General features: G+C 42.0%; 1 protein-coding gene across 2 annotated transcripts in view; it reads right to left on the bottom strand.

Annotated features, from left to right (window-relative positions):
- Positions 1–22,874, bottom strand: part of CORO2A (coronin 2A) — a 234,296-nt gene that overhangs the window by 64,793 nt on the left and 146,629 nt on the right. For both annotated transcript variants that reach the window (XM_073549712.1, XM_073549711.1), the window contains exons 2-3: positions 14,542–14,742; positions 12,849–12,965 (exon numbers count right to left, since the gene is read on the bottom strand). In XM_073549712.1, the coding sequence (XP_073405813.1) occupies positions 12,849–12,965; positions 14,542–14,742 (318 nt within the window). The remainder of the gene's footprint in view (positions 1–12,848; positions 12,966–14,541; positions 14,743–22,874) is intronic.

The following is a 22,874-nucleotide window of genomic DNA, read 5'->3' as shown; positions in this document are numbered from 1 at the left end:
TTTCTTCAGTTGAAGATACCAAAGTACCATCTAAGCTACAAATCTGTAATATTGTGTTAGTAGTGTTATGTTGACGTACCAGATAGGCCAAGAATTTACTTGCCTGGTTCCCCAGCTCGAAATAAGATTGACGGGCAAAAACTAATTTACGCTTGGACTTGGTGGCTATGTGTTGGGTATATAAACTGTGTTCCAAATTATTATGCAAAAAGAGTTTAGGAGTGATAAGGTTAGAATTTTTTTGTTTGTCATTTAAACTCATTGATGGTGATGTGTGTCAGGGCTCTTTATATCACTGAAAGCAATTGAAGATACCTGTGCAAATTAGTTTGGCAAATAAAGGCAAGACTACTTAAGAAGGTTGTTCCACATTATTAAGCAGCCTACATTTTTTGCCACAATGGGAAAGAAAAAGGATGTGTCGGCTGCTGAGAAGCAAGAAATTGTGGAGTATTTAGGTCAAGGCATGACTACAATCAACATTGCCAAGACACTTCATCGTGATCATCGCATCAAGAAGTATGTAGCTGATTCCCAGCACACACGTGTGCGTGCTGATAAGGAAAAATTGAGGACTCTTTCCAACAGGCAATTGCATCAGGTTAAAAGAGCAGCTGAAAAAATGCCTTGTCATAGCAGCAGACAAGTTTTTGAAGCTGCTGGTGCCTCCAACGTCCCCCGAACAACAAGATGCAGGGTCCTTCAGAGGTTTGCAGCTGTGCGTAAGCCATCTTGTCGACCACCTCTATCCACTGCACACAAGCAGAAACGGCTCCAGTGGGCCAAATGATACATGAAGACTGACTTCCAAACTGTTTTGTTCACCGATGAGTGCCGTGCAACGCTCGATGGTCCAGATGGATGAAGTGGAGGATGGCTGGTTGATGGACACCCCATGAAAACACGGCTAAGGCGCCAACAAGGAGGAGGTGGAGTAATGTTTTGGGCTGGAATCATGGGGAGAGAGATTGTCGGCCCCCTTAAGATCCCTGAAGGGGTAAAGATGAACTCCATAATCTATGTGGAGTTTCTAAAACAGCACTTCCTGCCATGGTTCAAGAGGAAGAACCTTGCTTTCCGCAGCAAGATCATTTTCATGCATGATAATGCACCGTCTCATGCTGCAAATAACACATCTGCATCTCTGGCTGCTATGGGCATAAAAGAGGACAAACTTATGGTGTGGCCACCATCTTCCCCTGACCTCAACCCCATTGAGAACCTCTGGAGCATCATCAAAAGGAGTGTCTATGATGGCGGGAGGCAGTTCACATCTAAGCAACAGCTCTGGGAGGGTATTCTGTCCACATGCAAAACAAATGAAGCACAAATCATCCAAAAACTGACAAATTCAATGGACGAGAGAGTTCAGAAGCTTCTTTCGAACAAGGGGTCCTATGTGCAAATGTAACATCACCTAGAATAAAGTTTTGACTTGAAAACTGTTTGATTTCATTTTGTAATAAGCTGATAATGCTTATAATTTCACAATTGACCATTTTTTTGCTCAAAATAAAAATAAAAAGGTTGAAAACTCTGCTGTGCATAATAATTTGGAACATGCATTTTGAGTGTTTCTTATTTTTAAAAATATACTGTTTTCATAGGCAGTTTGTTCAAAAACATTGCAATTATACTAGAATATTAGATGACTGGAAAATAACAATGACTGCAATTCATATAGGTAATTTAGAGAAAATATGAGGAAATATTTTTTGCATAATAATTTGGAACACAGTGTAATCTTTAAGCAGCCAACCACTCCACCCTATTGTCACTAGTCAGAACAGATATGTAAGTAGCCTCTGAGTCCCTCAATTGCCGCTCCACCTCATCATCCTCCCTCGATGTTGCCCGCTTTATATAAGAGATCGTAGAGGATAAGCAGCCCCTCAAGTATGCCTTAAGGGCATCCCAAAATAAATTAATATTCCAGGGTGGGACGAGATGAAACAATGCAACTGATCGATCGTTCTATCGGGTGATTCTATCAACTTCAGCCAAAAAGGGTTTAATTTCCATACCATCCTGTTACTTAGTGGTCCGTATTTAAGTTTAAGAACGATAGGGCTATGATCTGAAATCCCCCTACTGCCATGTTCTATATTGTCCACCCACATTATTAGACCACTGGATCCAAATACATAATCTATACGCGACAAGGAGCGCTTGGTGGACGAATGGCAAGTATACTCCCTCTTCTCGTGATGTCGCGTTCTCCATAGATCCAGCCATCCACTACCCTCCATGAATTGCGACAGTTGGGATGTAACCTGTGGGGGAGACTCCCCCTGCCCTTCATCACCCAATCTCAGTCTATCAAGACGGTTATTCATGGCCTGATTAAAATCCCCCATGCAGATGACACCTGCGTCTGGATAGTTCAGGGCGAAACTCATTGCCTTCTGGAGAATTGACATATTAGCTGGGGGAGGTTGTAAATACATAAAATAACATATTTTCTAGAATTAATTAGTGCATGCACAAATACGAAATGTCCCTCAGGATCCCTCCGGGCCTCCCTGGCCTCCCATCTAACGTCCTTATGTATCAGTAGCGAACCCCCCTTGAATAACTGGTATGGAATGCGTGAATAAACCATTGTGCCCACGGTTTCTGCACACATCGAGCTGTATCCCTGGTCAGGTGTGTCTCCATCAAGGCCACAATGTGTGGATGGTATTGCCTAATCTGCGAGAATACCTTAATTTTCTTTCAGGGGGTCTTAATGCCCCTTACATTCCAGGTCATACATATTTCAGACCCCATTTTTGCCTATCTGGATGTGGTGCGTATTAGTACTCGAGCAAAGTTTGGAGACATCACACAAAAGACAGGGCTGCCACTGTCTGCGATTTCTACCTAAATAACAATTAAAACTAAAACTATTAAAAAGAAAAAAACAAAATACTAGTCTAGCAATATAGGAGCAGAGTCCCACGCCCCCATTGAAAAGCAAACAAGGGGATACCATCACTGAACTCAGTGTCCGGTATTGTTGTTAAACTGGATACTTGCCAAGGAAGCCCCAACTGGGCCTCTAATTGAAGGATTCAGGTTTGCAGCAAGTACATTAGGATTCCTTTGCAGGGGATCCTCCACTCAGTCACCTCCGCTGGGTCACCTCCGCTGGATCCGTAAAGGACATAGAGGAACCCCCGTGGACAACCCGAAGTCGGGCTGGGTAGATCATGGAGTACACGATGTTCCTCTCTCTGAGCCGCCTCTTAATTTCGATGAATTATGCCCGCTGTTTCTGAAGTTCCATGGAAAAATCCGGGAAAATGGAAGTCACAGCATTATCAAATTTGATGGGGCTTTTTTGCCGTGCGAGACGCAGAATGGTGTCTCTGTCTTTACAGTTGAGGAGACGTGCCAAGAAAGGTCTAGGTGGGGCTCCCGTAGGAAGGGGTTTTGTAGGAACCCTATGAGCCCATTTGACGTCAAATACTGGAGGAAATTCATCTCCCAGAGAGGCCTTAAGCCAGCCTTCCAGAAATTGCTCAGGATGTTGACCCTCTGAGCGCTCTGGTAATCCAATGACACGGATGTTGTTTCAACGCATCCTGTTCTCCAGATCGTCCGCTTTTTGCTTCCAGGCATTCATAGATAACTTGGCCTCCATAGGTATGATGGCGTCTTCTACCTGGGATACTCTCGTCTCCACTTCCGTAATGCGTCCCCTCATGGCTTGCATGTCCTGTCGGAGTCGCCCCACCTCAGTGTACACGTCTTCTACCTTCTCAGTCAGAGATGTCCTAGTTAAGGAGATGGCTTGCATCAGCTGTTCAGACGCCTGTTTGAGAGTCAATTCTTCCTGCTCATTCTCCTCCTCACCCCCAGAGGGACGGCTTTTTCGCTGAGCTTGTGAAGGGTTATTTCTAAGAGACCGTGCACTTTCAGAGGGGTTGGGTCTGGCATACTCTTTTAATTTTTCTGCTGCTGCTGATCCTTCAGATTGATTCATGACCAGTGACAGTGCAGCGCCACAGGACGACCAGAGGTGTATGCTCTGGAGACTTTCCCCCAATTATAAGCACAGCAGGGCTTGTATAAATAGATATGTCTCAGAAGCAGCTCCTATGCAGGGGAGTCATACAGATTAGGAAGGGCAGTGCCTGGTGCTGTAGCAGTGAGGTTTCTTGTGGCCAGAGGGGGATGGAGACTGCAGCCCCCGCAGAGAAAGCAGCAGTGAGGGGTACAGATGTCCCCACAGTAATGGCGCCAACGAGGACAGTGAGACTATTAGTGGAAGGGAGGAACGCGGGCCCAATTTTCCAGGGCACTCACCGCGAATCCCTTGAGTCTCTAGGATGTGGGTCACCGCCCGTTAGCAATGGGAGCTGGACGCCGTGGCTCTTACTGATAGAGCGGGCATCTTAAGATGGCCGCCGCCTCGTGCAGGCCCCGCCGTCCACTTCGGTCTCCCCGGCTGTCAGCTCACCAGAGCCACTCTACGTCTTCCAGTGGAGTCCAGGGGGGGTCCCGGTATCCAGAGGTCCTGGGTGTGTCAGGTATGTCGCAGTTATGAGGCCACAGATGCCGTGTAGAGACAGGATTTTCAGGAACTCTCTCAGTGTGCGTCCTTCTTCCTCGGCTACATAGCCACGCCCCGAGCCAATTATATTTTAAATTAATTATTGTGAACATTTACTATACATAAAAATCTTAAAGCAGATTTCTTACCAGATTTCATAATAATTACTGCATACATGATCAAATAAACCTCTTAGACCTGATGGCGTACTTACTTTGAAAATCCATGTCTGAATGGCTGTATTATTATTATTATTATTATAGCGTCATTTATTCCATGGCACGTTACATATGTATAATCTAGTCATATAATTTTTTTCCTGCCTAAAATTAAAAGGAGAATTTTAGGGTTTTATAGCCAGCCATTCTGATATGGGTTTTTAAAGTAAGCATACCAGCCTCTTCCGGTCTAAGAGGTCAATTTAATAATGTATACAGAATGCATTGTGAAATCTGTTGATAGATCTGCTTTAGGCAGTTTTATTTCTTTTTATCCTGCTTTCTCTACATTTACATGCACTGACAATCTCAGAAAACTCTCGCTATCAGTTATGAGGATATTTTTACCTATAGTTGTTCCTGGAAACTGTAGTCATGGAGTAATATAACTATAGTGAGAAGTTTTTACCTTAACCCTTTGTAAGAGTATGGTGACTGAACGCAGAACCTGCATGTCACGGAGGGCATGGTAACTGAAAACCCGTAAATAAAATAGTAAAAACACAAGACACCAAAGTGTGGAAAAATAATGGCCAAGGTGTTTATTTAGGGTAACTGAGAAGTCCATTAAAACATTTAATAAATTAATAACCAATAGACCAATAAATTAATCATAATACTAAACCAATCCATCCAGAAAACTGGGCGATTTTCCCAAACGCCATGACTCAAAAAGGCATGCTCCCCCCCCCCCCAAAAAAAAAACAAAAACGCCACAGCCATTTCTCAATTATAGTTTGTGGATCCAAATTAAAAATGTCAAATCGCTCCTGTAAATTCCAGGGGTGAAACCCCCCATGTCTACAGTATATGCTTGAAAGAAAAACCATTCAATAAAAACATCTTATTCCTATTTCCTTTATTAATCCTCCTTCGAATTTTCTCCATAAAGAATAAGTTTGGCCTAGACCAAAACAGTCTGGGAACGATTCTGGAAAAAAACAAAACAAGAGCTATAAAATTCTAAATTTAAAAAAGAGAGATCCCTTCTCAGCAAGGCAAGAAGATCTAGAGTGTTGTTTTTTCCAAGATCGTTCCCTCAGAAAATGAACTATAAGTCAGGAGTAGGCCATTTAAACACTAATTTGCTCAATTCTCGAATCAAATCCATCCATTTCAGAACCTTCACGCTGTGTCAAAAGACCTGTACTGAAGAACGGTTTTCAGTACAGGACCACTGGCTTGCTCTCCTCTTAGCCCAGTGAATAAATGAATATCTAACAATCCAGACTAAAAGAGGACCTAGAAAAGCGAATATTAACAATTACTAGCCAAAGTTCTGGACGAACATACAGTGTAAATCTTCTAGACTCCTATCTACCAATTCTCATAATTTTTTTTTTATCCAGTAAACTGGGAAGCTTCTGTCACAGCTCCGATCCTGAAAGAGTGAGATGTAATCTTTAAATTCTCTTTCCTTAGCGTACTCAAGCATTATTTTAGTACTGCATTAACAGTATATAGTGGCTGGTTCCTAATTAGAAGGAACAAACAATGAGCCCGGGATTTTAGGCCTCAATTTCAACCATTTTATAGCATTAGCTACTGGGCAAATGGTGGAATCTGAAATGGGGGGCCAATCTAATTATGCCCCTCCCAAGAAGATCTGTCTTGGATTTCCTTATAAATAAAAGGATATGTGAAACCTTAAAGGAGATATCAGAAATTAACAAACTTGAAGGCTTAAAAAAGGTTTTCTTTAAAGAAACTAGTTCACCCACTCTAAGAGCGACAGAAAAGGCTAAACAAAAAGCTGAACTACGACATTTATGCAGATTGAATTCAACACTAAGCAAAGGTCTTTTAATAAAGCAAAAGATATCGGACGTCTACCGTCCACTTTGTTTATACCGCTCTTGCACCCTTTCAAAAGTTGCTTCACTGGGAATAATCCCGTTAAAGGGGTTTTTCCTGCCAGTTTTAAAAAGAAAAAGACTCCAGCCAATGACTTACATAAAGCTGAATAAGACTCAGAAAACCTCAAAGCTGGCTCGGGAGGAGAATCTGCATAGTCAAAACTGTTCTTGATGCAAAAATTCACCCACTGAGTAGTCAGCCTATGTTCTTTTATATTAGCTAGGGATTTTTCAATGAAATATGGAAATAACCCCAGACTATTTACCAAAGATGATGCTCCTTCCCTGTCAGCTTCCGGTGCCAGCTGGCGGAAAACTGACCACTGGTGGTGACAAAGGGAGTTAGGAATTAGCATATTATCGCTCTACGATAGCTTGGCTTTAAGCCAAATGTTGTATTTTAAACAGTATAATCCTAACTGCCCAACTATTTTTTGATGACAGCGTGGTAATGGAGAAAACAAAGCCCTGGTTAATGGATAAGACTAAAATTCTCCTATTTTGAAGGAAAGGGCCCAGAGGTAAATAGACAGCAAAGTTGAAAAAGGTCAAGAACTGCTGCATTTCTTGAAACCTTATTGCGAACTCATTTCTCAGGCCATTCTTGAGCTGACAAATAAGAAAAGCAAAAAAATCCCATAGCCCTTATCCATATCTGTTGAAGATAGCAAAAGTAGAGAGTCTGCATAAACAAAGGATCTCTGACAGTAAGACCTGCCATTGAAATTTGACAAGAATTCCAGCCAAATTTCAATATCCTCTTTTTATTCAGGACCTAGTGTAATGTGGGAACCTGAAGTCTGATAACCTTTTATGGTGTCATAAACACATCTGAAAAAGACTCTCCTCATGGGAATAATTCTTAGGGCAAAGATTAACATGCCCAAAAGAGACTGAAGATATTTTAAAGTGACTTTATCTTTTGAAAGAAAAAAAGGTTTAAGATCTTATCAGCAGGTAAACTACATTTCATACTGGCTAAATCAAATGTTATACCAAGGAATTCCAATGACCTAACAGGATATACAGTTTCCTCATAGGCGATTCGACCTTCATTAAATTCATATTGAATGACCCAATGTAAAAATGAAGAAAAAGTTTCAAAATAAAAACAAGAATGGGAAAAACCCATACGTAAGCATTTATCGAAAAAGAACACATTATCAAAATAGTAACGTAAGGAGCTAAAGCCAGACAGATTTACTGTAAGGAGCCTAAACACCGATTTAATGTCAGATTTAGACATTAATGCATTTCGACCATGCTTTCTAAGAATATCAACCACCGAGTCAAAGGAAGTATAATTGACCAAAAATAACGATTTGTCAACCTAGCCATTCAAAGAAAAAAACATGTGGAAAAGACAAATGGTGTATGAGTCTGTAAGAGCCAGACTCTTTTTTTTTTTTTAGGGACAGCGGAGAAATGTGAACATGTTCATAAGGGAGGGGGGGGGGTGAGGAAAAAGGACCGTCTTGCTACTTCAGGAAATTTCGATAAAGAGGGTAAATTATTAACCAAATTGCAACCAGTTCCTTTAAATGGAGGTATACAGTTGTGGCCAAAAGTATTGACACCCCTGCAATTCTGTCAGATAATACTCAGTTTCTTACTGAAAATGATTGCAAACACAAATTCTTTGCTATTATTATCTTCATTTAATTTGTCTTAAATGAAAAAACACAAAAAGAATTGTCCTAAAGCCAAATTGGATATAATTCCACACCAAACATAAAAAAGAGGGTGGACAAAAGTATTGGCACTGTTCGAAAAATCATGTGATGCTTCTATAATTTGTGTAATTAACAGCACCTGTAACTTACCTGTGGCACCTAACAGGTGTTGGCAATAACTAAATCACACTTGCAGCCAGTTGACATGGATTAAAGTTGACTCAACCTCTGTCCTGTGTCCTTGTGTGTACCACATTGAGCATGGAGAAAAGAAAGAAGACCAAAGAACTGTCTGAGGACTTGAGAAACCAAATTGTGAGGAAGCATGAGCAATCTCAAGGCTACAAGTCCATCTCCAAAGACCAGAATGTTCCTGTATCTACCGTGAGCAGTGTCATCAAGAAGTTTAAAGCCCATGGCACTGTGGCTAACCTCCCTAGATGTGGACGGAAAAGAAAAATTGACAAGAGATTTCAACGCAAGATTGTGCGGATGTTGGATAAAGAGCCTCGACTAACATCCAAACAAGTTCAAGCTGCCCTGCAGTCCGAGGGTACAACAGTGTCAACCCGTACTATCCGTCGGCGTCTGAATGAAAAGGGACTGTATGGTAGGAGACCCAGGAAGACCCCACTTCTTACCCTGAGACATAAAAAAGCCAGGCTGGAGTTTGCCAAAACTTACCTGAAAAAGCCTAAAACGTTTTGGAAGAATGTTCTCTGGTCAGATGAGACAAAAGTAGAGCTTTTTGGGCAAAGGCATCAACATAGAGTTTACAGGAGAAAAAAAGAGGCATTCAAAGAAAAGAACACGGTCCCTACAGTCAAACATGGCGGAGGTTCCCTGATGTTTTGGGGTTGCTTTGCTGCCTCTGGCACTGGACTGCTTGACCGTGTGCATGGCATTATGAAGTCTGAAGACTACCAACAAATTTTGCTGCATAATGTAGGGCCCAGTGTGAGAAAGCTGGGTCTCCCTCAGAGGTCATGGGTCTTCCAGCAGGACAATGACCCAAAACACACTTCAAAAAGCACTAGAAAATGGTTTGAGAGAAAGCACTGGAGACTTCTAAGTTGGCCAGCAATGAGTCCAGACCTGAATCCCATAGAACACATGTGGAGAGATCTAAAAATGGCAGTTTGGAGAAGGCACCCTTCAAATATCAGGGACCTGGAGCAGTTTGCCAAAGAAGAATGGTCTAAAATTCCAGCAGAGCATTGTAAGAAACTCATTGATGGTTACCGGAAGCGGTTGGTCACAGTTATTTTGGCTAAAGGTTGTGCAACCAAGTATTAGGCTGAGGGTGCCAATACTTTTGTCTGGCCAATTTTTGGAGTTTTGTGTGAAATGATCAATGTTTTGCTTTTTGCTTCATTCTCTTTTGTGTTTTTTTCATTTAAGACAAATTAAATGAAGATAATAATAACAAATAATTTGTGTTTGCAATCATTTTCAGGAAGAAACTGAGTATTATCTGACAGAATTGCAGGGGTGTCAATACTTTTGGCCACAACTGTATATAACCCATTGGAAAAACCTTGCAAATCCCTACTCTCCAGATCTGGGTACTTGCCTAGCCAAGGTGACATTCTTTCAAAAGTCACTGGGGTCAGAGCTTTCAAAAATAGATTCCTTGTTGGCGCTTTGGGATCACTTTTTAAAACATTTGGACATAGCGCGTGCCCCCCCCCCCGGAAATAAGCATTCATGCCGAAACCTACAATTGTAGAGCCATTTGCAAAGTAAATGCCACATTTATTGGTTGGATTTAATGGTCGCTTATTGAAGAGTGCCTCTGTGGGAGCATTAAATTAATCCAGGGACCTACGCCCTTAACACCCTAAATAACATTTGGATGAACCGCTAACTTCTGAATAAAAGCCTCATTGTAAATTAGCTATGCCATCCCGCCATAGTTACGATGAGCTTCAAGAATTATGTCAATATGCCGAAAAAGCCCACTACACAAATTAGGGAATTTTTTGTCAAGGACAGCAGAGTTAGGCTAAGTGCACACGTACCGGAACTCTCGCGGAAATTACCGCGAGAATTCCGGAATTCCAGTCCGCGGGAAAATCGCATTTTAAATTCCCGCGATTTTCCCGCGGAAAAACTAGCATTTTGCAAGCGTATTTAGCTTGCAAAATGCTAGCGTTTTCCAAGCGATCTGTAGCATCGCTTGGAGAACTGATTGACAGGTTGGTCACACTCGTCAAACATAGTGTTTGACAAGTGTAACCAACTTTTTACTACTGAGGCTGCTTATGCGGCATCAGTAGTAAAAGATAGAATGTAAAAAAAAAATAAAAAATAGTGTTATTCTTACCTTCCGACGTCCCGCGCAGGCGTTCCCAGTAATCCTTTGCGAAAATGCCCGCGATGACGTCCGTTCTCGCGGGAACGCGACGTCTCGCGGTAATTCGCGATGACGTCGCGCGAATTACCGCGAGACTTCGCGATCCCGCGAGATCGGACGCCATCGCGGGCATTTTCGCAAAGGACTACTGGGAACGGGAGCGTGGAGAGAGGCGGGAAGGCTGCGCGGGACGTCGGAGGGTAAGAATAACAATATTTTTTATTTTAAATTCTATTTTTTACAGGGGTATGGTACCCAAAGCCCGGAGGACAGTCTTCTCTCCTCCGGACCGTGGGTACCATCCCCAATTGTTCTGCTTACTTTCCGCATGGTGTGCACAGCCACATGCGGGAAGTAAGCGGAACAATGCATTCCTATGGGTGCGGGATCGCCGCGATTCCGCAAATTAATGAGCATGCTGCGGTTTTTACCGCAAAGCGATTCCGCCGCGGTAAAAACCGCAGCATTAGCACAGCATTGCGGAATCCCATAGGAATGCATGGGATGCTTATTTTTCGCGTTTTCGCGGCAAAATCGCGCGGTTAAAACTGCCGCGGAAACGCGAAAAAAACGCCACGTGTGAACTCAGCCTAAATAGAAAATGATTTAAGCCAGTTGTTTAAAGATTTTGGTAGGGCTCCTTGCTTCTCTGACCCATACTTATCCTCTTTTTTTTTTTTTTTTTAATTTACCAAGTCTCTGTGACAGGCAATAAACTGAACAGACTGACATAATTCTTGCTCCAGATTTGCTCTATGGAATCCTAAAGGGGATAATTCACAAGTTAGAGCCTCCTTCAAATGAGCCTCTTGTACGCCAGGTCTAGCCTGCACAGGTGTAGGGTTGTAATTCAAATGCTGCTGATTGGGTTCAGGCAAAACAGATTAAACTATATAACCCAAAGCCTCAGTCAGCAGTCTTAACTAAAGCTTTCAAGTCTAAATGAGACAAAGACAGGGCACATGGAGAATCTCACCCTTCCTGGATAGTCCTTGTTCCTGGTCCATATCTTCTGGGCAGCCTGTGCTCAAGCCCGAATGCGGCTGCGCTGGAGCTTATGGCTTCTGTTGTGGGACATGACCTTGGCTGCAGCATCTGCCTTACCCTGAGCCGCCGCAGTGCTTTTCCGACTGCGGTGGTTAGATGCATCCTCTGCAAATCCTGATGACATTACCGGCACCATGTTTTGATGACGCGGGAGATCTCCCGCTGGGCTGCAAGATTTCCGGGGACGGTGTGGCGGCTTCCTCGCACGCACTTCCTGTGTGCAGCTCACGTCACTTGCTGAAGATGTTGGCGAAGAATATGATACCCTGGGTCCGTGATCACTCCTGCTTCTCTGGGACACTGGCGGTGTTTCAGCTGTGGATTGATAAGGGGACAGCGATACAAGAGGAGGAGAAATAGCTTCATCAGCTGCTGAGGTAGGTTCTTAGCCATTCTGCTCCGTCCTATTCCCCTACCCTCCACACCAGCTGCTGAAGTAAGTTGTCCATCTTCTATCTTCAGTCTTTTGAAAGGATGATGAGATAACTGTCAGCACCTCGGATATTTATACCTTTTCACTTCCCGGTCTTTTTCAAAGCAGCCAACAAAAACATGAAAAAGAATGCCAAAAAACACCAGCTAAAACTGGAATTAACCTGCTTGTAGACTCCACAACTTACTGCTTGACCTTGCTTCATATGAAGGGATTAACGTTTAAAAACCAAAACATAACAGAAACCTAATACACCCATAAAATTAAGCTAGGGTCTCTGTTACCATGAGACCCCCCCCCCTTTACATCTGTGCTTGAGGGGAGGGCTATCATTTCCTGGGAGTGACTGTTATGCAAAAGTAGTTCAGAATTTTTTTTAATGTATATAAATATAGAAATGACAATTGTCACATGGTGACATTCACATATCACATAAATTATAATGTGTGAATTCTAACTTCTACAATGATCTCTTGGACTTATACCAAACTTTAAAACTCTATTTTTACAGTAAAGTATTTTTATGATTGGCAAGAGAAAAAACAATAGTTGAAACTGAACGTAAAACATATAGTATAGTGGTCATTCTATTCATAGACTTATTAGTTATCACCATGGTACATGCAGTTTAGCAAACTGTAATAATACGTAGCCGCTTGTCATCATGTAATGTACTTTGTAATAAGACTACTTTCCATATGCGGTAAATCTCAGTTTTATGAACTTACAGACGTATCTTCAGAACAGGATGCAATGACGTAGTCATCAAAGGGATTCCACTTGATGTCCAACACATTTCCTCTATGGCCACAAACCTTGGGATAATGAGGATCAAGCTTTCCTGACTTCAAAATACAAACATAAGAAGCAAGCTTAAGTAATTTACATTACAGTTCACGTATCTTTATAAAACTAAAGACCCCCATACACATTAAACACAACTACCTTTCGTGACTCCCCAATATACAAGTACACTCGGCTTGGAAGAGTGGCACCATGAACACTAGGGTGACCGGATCTCATATGGGGGGGGAAAAATGTCAGAATCTTGTTCGTTTGGACCCCACAAAACGATTCCCCTTTCCAGATATTGAGAGAGCCAAAATTTGAGCTCGATCAAACGACGTTAACCAGTGCCGCTCGTCGCTCAAAGTTTGAAAAAATCCAAATTGAGGTATTTTAAGATTTAGGTATTTTGCATAGTCTGTTAGACTATAAAGAATGTGACAACAACATTGCAGAAATAGCCCTGACCAAATTTTCGAACCATTTGTGGTATTTGAATGCAGAGTTGGTGGGATTATCGTTTTTTGATCCCACCATTACAGACAATGAAAAGTTGTTAATGGCTAATAAATTGCTCAGTAGCACAGATGAACCATCAGAGCACGCTAACCTACATGAGTTGATCATTTTACATAGTTATCTAATCTATTCTAGAGCTTTTGTGAAAGTAGTTTTTGAAACGTCAGAATATAATGCTCGGCATTTGCTTACAACTTGCAGGACATATTGCTTTTGTTCTTCATCTTTTGTCAGAAGGTCGTTAAAGTCGGTTACTTCCTACCTCTTTTAATTTTTCTTTCCTAACTTTTGGATTTACAACCCTAGCGTGCTCTGATGGTTTATCTGTGCTACTGAGCTTTCATGAATAGATCTTGTCCCCATTATAGTCTATGGAACTAGTCACATGTACTGTATATGTATTCTTAAGGACTGAGTGGTCTGCACAAAATCACGGAGACATATCCGAATTCTATCAGAGTGTCGGATCAAACATGCCAATGTAAGTCACTAGGTCCATAAAAAAAACTAACAGCAACTCAGATGCCATCTGTGAGCTGTCCGTTTTTCACAGACTGTTTGATATGAGAATATTGAGAAACCTTCATGAATTGTTTTTCTAATTCTAAAAAAAAATTGATAAACTCTGACCAAAATCTGATGGTACAAAATACTGATGAAACTGACTTTTTTGTATATGAGATAAGTCACTGAAGTCCAAATGAGCACTAAGCCAAGATGGGTGGACTTTTTCTGTCTGTGACAGGATTGCATGGGACATTGTTTCTCTCCAGAGAAAGAGTGTGAATGTGTCCCAACCATCATGGTATTATACTGCAATTCACTGCATGAAACCCTAGTCTTAATAAGGATTACATTTGGTAAAATGCTCTGTTCCTAAACAAGTGAGCCCACGTATCAATAAGATCATCCACATGGCTTGCCTAATCATAGAGATCTTCTAGTTGGCCTACTCATATTAGTAGCCTACTCAAGATTTCATTCGTAAACATGGGTCACTGCAGGCTTTCCTGCAGACTAAAGGCTTGGTTAGGTTGGTTGTGCAATGTCTTCTTCTTTGTAGTAATAATAAATATATTTTGAATTATAGATTTGCTTAAGCAGGGCCAATTATACCTGTTGTATGGGTATGACAATGAAGGCTCCTCCACCGGCACATTCGGTCACAACAGCAATGAAGCTCGGATTTACGGCACAGAATTGGTTGTCATGTACACTTCTTGTAATAGGCACATTGTCGTAGCAATTCTCCTTGTTTGCAGGCTTCCCAAAGACATGACGGTACTTAGAGTTTCGATATTGAGGCTGCCATGACATCTGTGGGGAAAATGTAAGCAATTCATTTACATTTTTTTCGAGGGATATTACTTTAAAATCAGGTCAGTGGGGGTCCGATACCCAGAAGCTCAACTGGTCAGTTATTCTCAGGGCTGTTAGTTGTCTAGTGGCATCTCCTCAGCTTCATTCACAACTGCTAAAATCAGGCGGTCGGCACTGCGAACAGCTGACCAGTGGGGGTCCCAGGAGAATTTGTCAAACTGGAAATGGTAACTATACGTTATTGGATTTCTCTGAAACATAAACATCTTCAATTCAAAATGGTTGAGTATGTAGAATAAAAGGACTTTACAGGCTTAATATACTGATGACCACTCTTTTGGATAGGTCGGGGGTCTGACAACAGGCACCCTCATAAAACAGCTGTTTTCAGCACCTGTTGTGTCCCCCTGTATCAGCCGCCTACCATCCATCCATCATGCCTGTCCGGTGTCTTGGCGCCGCCCACCATCTGACCATCATGATGCCCATGTGCGTCGCTGCCTCCTCCTGATTTGAAAGCCAACGCTTGCGCTGTGACAAGAGTTCTCGGGCATGCGCAGTGCGCGCTGCCTGAGAACCGACATCAGGCTATTGCGCCTGCGTGTTGTGGAGGCCCCAGATCCCGCCCCGCAGTGTGTTATGACATATTCACACTGCGGGGCTGGGGCCTCCAGAACACGCAGGCGCAATTGCCTGATGTCGGTACTCGGGCAGCCCGCACTGCGCATGCCCGAGAACTCTTGTCACAGCGCAGGCATTCAAATCAGGAGGAGGCAGCGAAGCACAGGGGCATCATGATGGACAGATGGTGGGCAGCGCCGAGACACCGGACAAGCATGATAGACGGATGGTAGGCGAATGATACAGGGGGACATAACATACCTATGGGACACATTACAGGTATGAGGAGCTATTTATACAAGTCGATATTTCAGCGTTACTAGGGGTCAGAAAAAGAAGAGCCACCTTCTCTGAATGCAGCCTTAGTGCTGCTGAAGGTGGCTCTTTAACTGAAAAACACCCTGGGGGGGTGACAGGTTGGGCAATGAGAAAAAACTTTGTCCAGCTCCACGATGTAGTGAAAAATATTCTTTATTCACTCAATAGAAATGAGGTTTAAAAGCCAGCATGAGTTACAAGGCATCTACGCGTTTCGAGTGGCTAAGCACTCTTAATCATGGTATCATGATTAAGAGTGCTTAGCCACTCGAAACGCGTAGATCGATCGCATGCCTTGTAACTCATGCTGGCTTTTAAACCTCATTTCTATTGAGTGAATAAAGAATATTTTTCACTACATCGTGGAGCTGGACAAAGTTTTTTTTCTCATTGCCTTGGATTGTGCACTTTGACACAGAGGTCTCGTGCTCCGATGTTGGAATGCTATGTCTGGTGAGCTGGATTTGTATCCGGGGTGACAGGTTCCCTTTAATGTTTCTACGTGTGTCAGGGTCTCCGGTACGTGAGGAAACTGTCACTACACATACCGGAGCCACTGACGTGTGAAACTGGCCTCAGGAAGAGATTTTAGCTAGGTTCCTTGTCAGCATAGCCAAAATTACAATGACAGATAACACCGGTATATATACTATTCACAATCAGCAAAGTCAGAGCGGACCCTGCTTCTTCTCCTTTTACTATGACCTTTGCATAGGCTGGTTACATGCGTCAATACAAAAGATAGCGTCTGAGTCTATTCATTGCTGCTAATATACTGTACATGTTTCTTAAAACAATAGGAAATAGCGGTCTAAGAAAATACAGAGTGAAAATTGCAGCATTTATATATTTTTTTTTTATTTTTAACCCCGATTGTGACATGGGAGAAAGTTTCCATTTAATACAAAACTAAAAGCTGACTATAGTCACAGAAAAAAAAATCATGGCAAAATTAACACTTTTCTTACTTTTATACACTCCAGATTTGGGCTATGTTCACATGTTGTGTTTTTTCAGTGTTTCTGATATGTTTATTTATGCACATTTTTAGCTGTGTTTTACAGTACCAGCAAAATCTTTGAGATTTCAGAAATACTGTATCTTGAACATAGCTTGAATTGTTTTGTTTTCAGTATTTTGCGCAAAACCTAGGGGTTTGCAAAATGAAGCATATCACTTCTGTCAGTATTTTTTCAGCGGTTTTTTTTCAGCAATGGGTGGTGAAAAAAACACTGCAAAAAACACAGGTATAAAGTTTTGCTTGCTTTTTGTGCTAAAACCTGACAAGGTAGAATCAGATTTTTTTTTGCACTATACTTTTTCAGCATGCACAAGATACAAATGTACCCTGACCAAAAAGCTGCAAAAAATGCAACAAAAACTAAGCAAAACCTGCTTTTTAGAGGCAAGATTCTTACTGCCAAGAAAGCAGATTTTGCCTTAGGAAAAAACCCAGATATCAGGTTTTGCCACGTTTTTTGTGCCAAAACATCATTTTATAGAATAGGACTTTTTTTTTCAACACTAAACTTTATCAGCATGCACAAGAGACAAATCTAGCATGCCAAAACCGCCGCAAAAAAACACATCAAAAACCCAGCAAAAAGCCAAGGAAAACATGCTTTCTTAGGATTTGTTGCAGAAAAAAATGCAGAAAAAACGTCTAGTGTGGACTTACCCTAAGGCTGGGGTCACACTAGCATATGGCATCAGATGCGATATGCTAATGACCCACGGCTCCTGCTCTGCTGTGTGCGGGGGCAGAGTGTCATGCTACTGTGCTCCGATCCTCTCGCGCAGAGAATCGGAGCACAACTGTGGAGGAGGCAGATAAACTAATTTCTCCATCTCCTTCATTGCCGGGGTCAGCGTATATCGCACATCACTTGGATAATTGATGTGTGCTGTGTCACTCGCACCCATAGACTTATATGGGTGCGAGTGAGCAGAGTCTCGGTGCCAATCGCAGAATACGCCCGAGTAAAAAAACAGTGATGGGAGCTGCCCCATAGATTAATAGTGGTCCGAGTGCTATGCAATGTTTTATCGCATAGCACTGGTCCGTATTCAACGCAAGTTTGACCCTGGCCTAAGCATGCTTTCACACTGCGTTCAGGCACCTGTTCAGTGACTCCATCAAGGCTTAAGTCCAAACCACCCACAAAACAGGATTGGGATGTATGAGCCAATGGGGCCATAGACCATAATGGCATGACATGGCGATTATATAAAGTCCCAGATTTAATAGTGTACCAATACCCTGAATTAATCTTGCATTAGTAGGAGTTATTGCATACCTAGGATGGGTTAGCTTGTAAAGTAGCCAGACCTGTGACCCGAGGATGTTTACTTACTACCTCACCACAGGTGTAATCAGCCACATTGGCTCTTCTAGACAACCTATAATATGTCAATCCCTTAACTCCTACCTCCTCACGTACCCATACATTCTAAAAGCTTTCCTCCCAAAACCTTATGCAAGTGTTGATGACATTATCAACTTGGCACCTCACAAAAGCCTCAACTTTTATCTTTCAACATCCGACAAAAGGTTTTTCACACTACAGGTGGATTGAATAGCATTAGTTGGCTTGACACTGGATGTTGTAATTGAAGTCTCCTTTCATTGCCAAGTGCCGCAATGTTTATTTCTTTTTACCTTTAGCTTATGTTACTGTAACCATGCAGACAATTAAAATGTGAACTTTTTCCCTTACTGTTCAATAATGCCGTCTTAGAAGCAGACATTGAAAGTTTGCTCCATCAACTACAGCTAGGAATTGTGGCTATCGGGGGTGGTTTTCAGCAGGAATATAGACAGATAGTTCAGAAGTTCAGAACCCCAATAATATCCAGTTACCACCTAAACTTCCATATTTCTATTATATTATTTCTAAACACTGTTTTTCAGTGATTCCTTTGTATCTCCATTCATACTGCACCCACACACAAAAATGATACACCATTTGAAAGGTAAACTTGCCCCCTTCAGCAAGAAAATAGCCAAACAAACCACACATCCACGATTTGATCACAAAATACAGTTTAAACATTAATTTTGATAAACCTGCAGTAAGGAAAATGACCTTCAGGTGGCACCACACTACCCCAAAGCACACTACCACAAAGCTGCTTACAGACATCACAAACAAATCCAAACATTTGCCTTGGGGGTTTTCAAGCTTGCCGAACTGCTTGCCCAGCCTATTTCAGCCAAACTGGAGGATTGCACACTTCACTGCAGGTGAGTCACATATGCAAACACATTTGTAAACATGCACTACCTGTTGAATTGCACACTTGCTCCATTCATACTCCATCCACACAAATGATACACCATTTGAAAGGTCAAATGACCTGCAGGTGGCAGCACACTACACCAAAGCTGCTTACACAGATCACAAAAAAATCCAAACATTTGCCTTGAGGTCTTTCCAGCTTGCCCAGCCTATTTCAGGCACATTGGAGTATTGCACACTTCACTACAGCCATAATCTATTAGTCTTAATTTTACAAGATCTATACTAATCAAATGACTCTTCCAAGCCTCTGTAATTGAAATTCTAGTAAAAAGAATCTACTGGGATTCATTTCTGGGTATGTTTTGGGAGAGAGGTTAGATGCCCCCTAGGATATCAGGTAGGGGAGACTCAGGTGACTTTACAAGGTAGTAAAGCGGATCCAGAAATGTTGTACCCTAAGGCAAGACCACCAATTATGTAATAACAAACCCTAACCCCTAAAACTGCAAGAGAAAAACCCATGGCCTCTGAGGTGTCAAATAACATCTCACGAGTTAATATCCATTTTCAACCAAACCTGTGTTGATGGAAAGTTGAGCTACGGGCCCCGAGATCCTCCTCCCAGCAAAGCATGTAAAACAGTTTTCTTAAAGAAAAAAAATGATTTGTACAGTGTGGATATATTTTCATGTCCACCAGAGTTAATGAAGCAAGTGTGCTCGAAAATAAATTAAGCGTTAAAATCTTCATATTTTTGTTTAGGCAAATAAGCAACATGATGGATTTGTTGAAACCAAAAACATTCTGAGGAAAGCATAACATGAATAGAGCAGATAAATTCCTGAGATTTTATACCTAACTGATCAACAAGCCCTGCAACTCGTCACTACAGTAGCTCCCACACATGCCGGCCATGCAGGTTATTGGATCAAGAGGAGCGTGGGAAGAGAGAGGATCGTACATCTTCGTGATAAACGATCCCAAAGTGCCAAGGAGTGGGATCTTATAACTCATCGTGGCAATAACACACACTGAGCTTCGGTGTGTCCAAACTTTTGCCGGTACTGTATACGGTATTCAACTATTATTACATTAAAGTATATGAAATCCATCTGTGGGAGTAACTGGCCATCTAAAGCATATGAGGGTCTTCCATCATTTCCGTTCAGAGGTCTTTAGATATCCCAGTAAATAAGCTGCTGCCAGAGGTATTTGGCAATCGATTTCTCCCTTCTCCACATATAAATCACAGACATTCGGCCAAAATTTTAACAAAAACCTCATTAAGGCAAATGAGAATTTTCCTAATCTTGGGTGACATGGAGGGACGAAATTGTTTTAAACTTTAATTATTCAATTCAGAATAAATTCTTGGATCAACAACCCAATGTAGAAAGTATTACTTGTTATATTCTTACTTTGAAGATGAGCATCCAAAGCTGCACCCAAAAGTCCTCATTCTGTCTCTACGCTATCTAGTGGCTTTATTTATTTTTTTTACTTCTGTTTTGATGGCATAATGTTTGAGGATCCCCAGTGCGAGCAGGGACACTCAAATGGGACAATATCTGTGAGTAGCGGCCATGGTCACTGAAACAACTGCTTTCCCCAACCTGAAATGAAGCGTCATCAGTGACGTCCGTTTCAGCGGCTGGGCTAGTCACCAGGGCTGTGGAATCGGAGTCATGGAGTCGGAGTAGGTGTTCATTTTGGTGGAATCGGTATAAAATGGACCGACTTCGACTCCTAAAATATATAATAAATTGGGTACAGTAGTCCAATGCAGAATGTGCTGAATATTTTTTCATAGGAATTTGGGAAAGTTATGAAATGTCCTATAAATGGCTGTTCTATTCCTGATCTAAGGCTACATTCACACAGCGTTTTTCCTGTGTTTTTTGAAGATACGTTTTTTAGCTGCAAAAGCAGATCAGCTTCTTAAAAAACCGCATCACCTGAAATCTGCTCTATCTATCCATTTATCCATATCTGTCTATCCATATCTTATCTGTACCAAAAAGAATGAAAGCCGGGTAGCACACAGACTAACACTCCTTTGTTTTTTAGCACCAGTCAGGTACACCTCATAACTGCCCAAAAGGACGCCCAGGACAGGCATTGCTCGTCTTCAGTAACACATCAACATCAATTGATAGTTGGAATAAATAGACTGCATTCATCACCACATCTTTTTAAGGTGCAGGCTTTATTTTCAAGTGCAGGGGTGTGCAGTATGAGGTTCTGCAGCAGCTGAGGTGTGCAGTATGAGGTTCTGTGGAACAGTATGAGGTTCTGCCCCCCCTAGGTTTGATCCTGGCTACGCCCATGGTGTGAATGTAGCCTAAGGATCTAGGCTTCGTTTTAGCTGAGACAAATCATAGTGTTATACATATATATACAGTACAGACCAAAAGTTTGGACACCTTCTCATTCAAAGAGTTTTCTTTATTTTCATGACTATGAAAATTGCAGATTCACTCTGAAGTCATCAAAACTATGAATTAACATGTGGAATTATATAATTAACAAATTAGTGTGAAACAACTGAAAATACGTCTTATATTCTAGGTTCTTCAAAGTAGCCACCTTTTGCTTTGATTACTGCTCTGCAAACTCTTTGCATTCTCTTGATGAGCTTCAAGAGGTAGTCACCGGAAATGGTTTTCACTTCACAGGTGTGCCCTGTCAGGTTTAATAAGTGGGATTTCTTGCCTTATAAATGGTGCTGGGACCATCAGTTGTGTTGTGCAGAAGTCTGGTGGATACACAGCTGATAGTCCTACTGAATAGACTGTTAGAATTTGTATTATGGCAAGAAAAAAGCAGCTAAGTAAAGAAAAACGAGTGGCCATCATTACTTTAAGAAATGAAGGTCAGTCAGTCCGAAAAATTGGGAAAACTTTGAAGGTGTCCCCAAGTGCAGTGGCAAAAACCATCAAGCACTACAAAGAAACTGGCTCACATGAGGACCACCCCAGGAAAGGAAGACCAAGAGTCACCTCTGCTGCGGAGGATAAGTTCATCCGAGTCACCAGCCTCAGAAATCGCAGGTTAATCGCAGCTCAGATTAGAGACCAGGTCAATGCCACACAGAGTTCTAGCAGCAGACACATCTCTACAACAACTGAAGAGGAGACTTTGTGCAGCAGGCCTTCATGTTAAAATAGCTGCTAGGAAACCACTGCTAATGACAGGCAACAAGCAGAAGAGACTTGTTTGGGCTAAAGAACAAAAGGAATGGACATTAGACCAGTGGAAATCTGTGCTTTGGTCTGATGAGTCCAAATTTGAGATCTTTGGTTCCAACCACCGTGTCTTTGTGCGACGCAGAAAAGGTGAACGGATGGATTCTACATGCCTGTTTCCCACCGTGAAGCATGGAGGAGGAGGTGTTATGGTGTGGGGGTGCTTTGCTGGTGACACTGTTGGGGATTTATTCAAAATTGAAGGCATACTGAACCAGCTTGGCTACCACAGCATCTTGCAGCAGCATGCTATTCCATCCGGTTTGCGTTTAGTTGGACCATCATTTATTTTTCAACAGGACAATGACCCCAAACACACCTCCAGGCTGTGTAAGGGCTATTTGACCAAGAAGGAGAGTGATGGGGTGCTACGCCAGATGACCTGGCCTCCACTGTCACCAGACCTGAACCCAATCGAGATGGTTTGGGGTGAGCTGGACCGCAGAGTGAAGGCAAAAGGGCCAACAAGTGCTAAGCATCTTTGAGAACTCCTTCAAGACTGTTGGAAGACCATTTCCGGTGACTACCTCTTGAAGCTCATCAAGAGAATGCCAAGAGTGTGCAAAGCAGTAATCAAAGCAAAAGGTGGCTACTTTGAAGAACCTAGAATATAAGACATATTTTCAGTTATTTCACACTTTTTTTGTTAATTATATAATTCCACATGTGGTAATTCATAGTTTTGATGCCTTCAGAGTGAATC

Source organism: Dendrobates tinctorius, unplaced genomic scaffold, assembly GCF_039654945.1.
Source record: "Dendrobates tinctorius isolate UK_male_01 unplaced genomic scaffold, ASM3965494v1 ptg000160l, whole genome shotgun sequence".
Classification (NCBI taxonomy): Eukaryota; Metazoa; Chordata; class Amphibia; order Anura; family Dendrobatidae; genus Dendrobates; species Dendrobates tinctorius.
The sequence above is the reverse complement of the archived record's forward strand: the minus strand, read 5'-3'. Positions and strand labels throughout refer to the sequence as shown.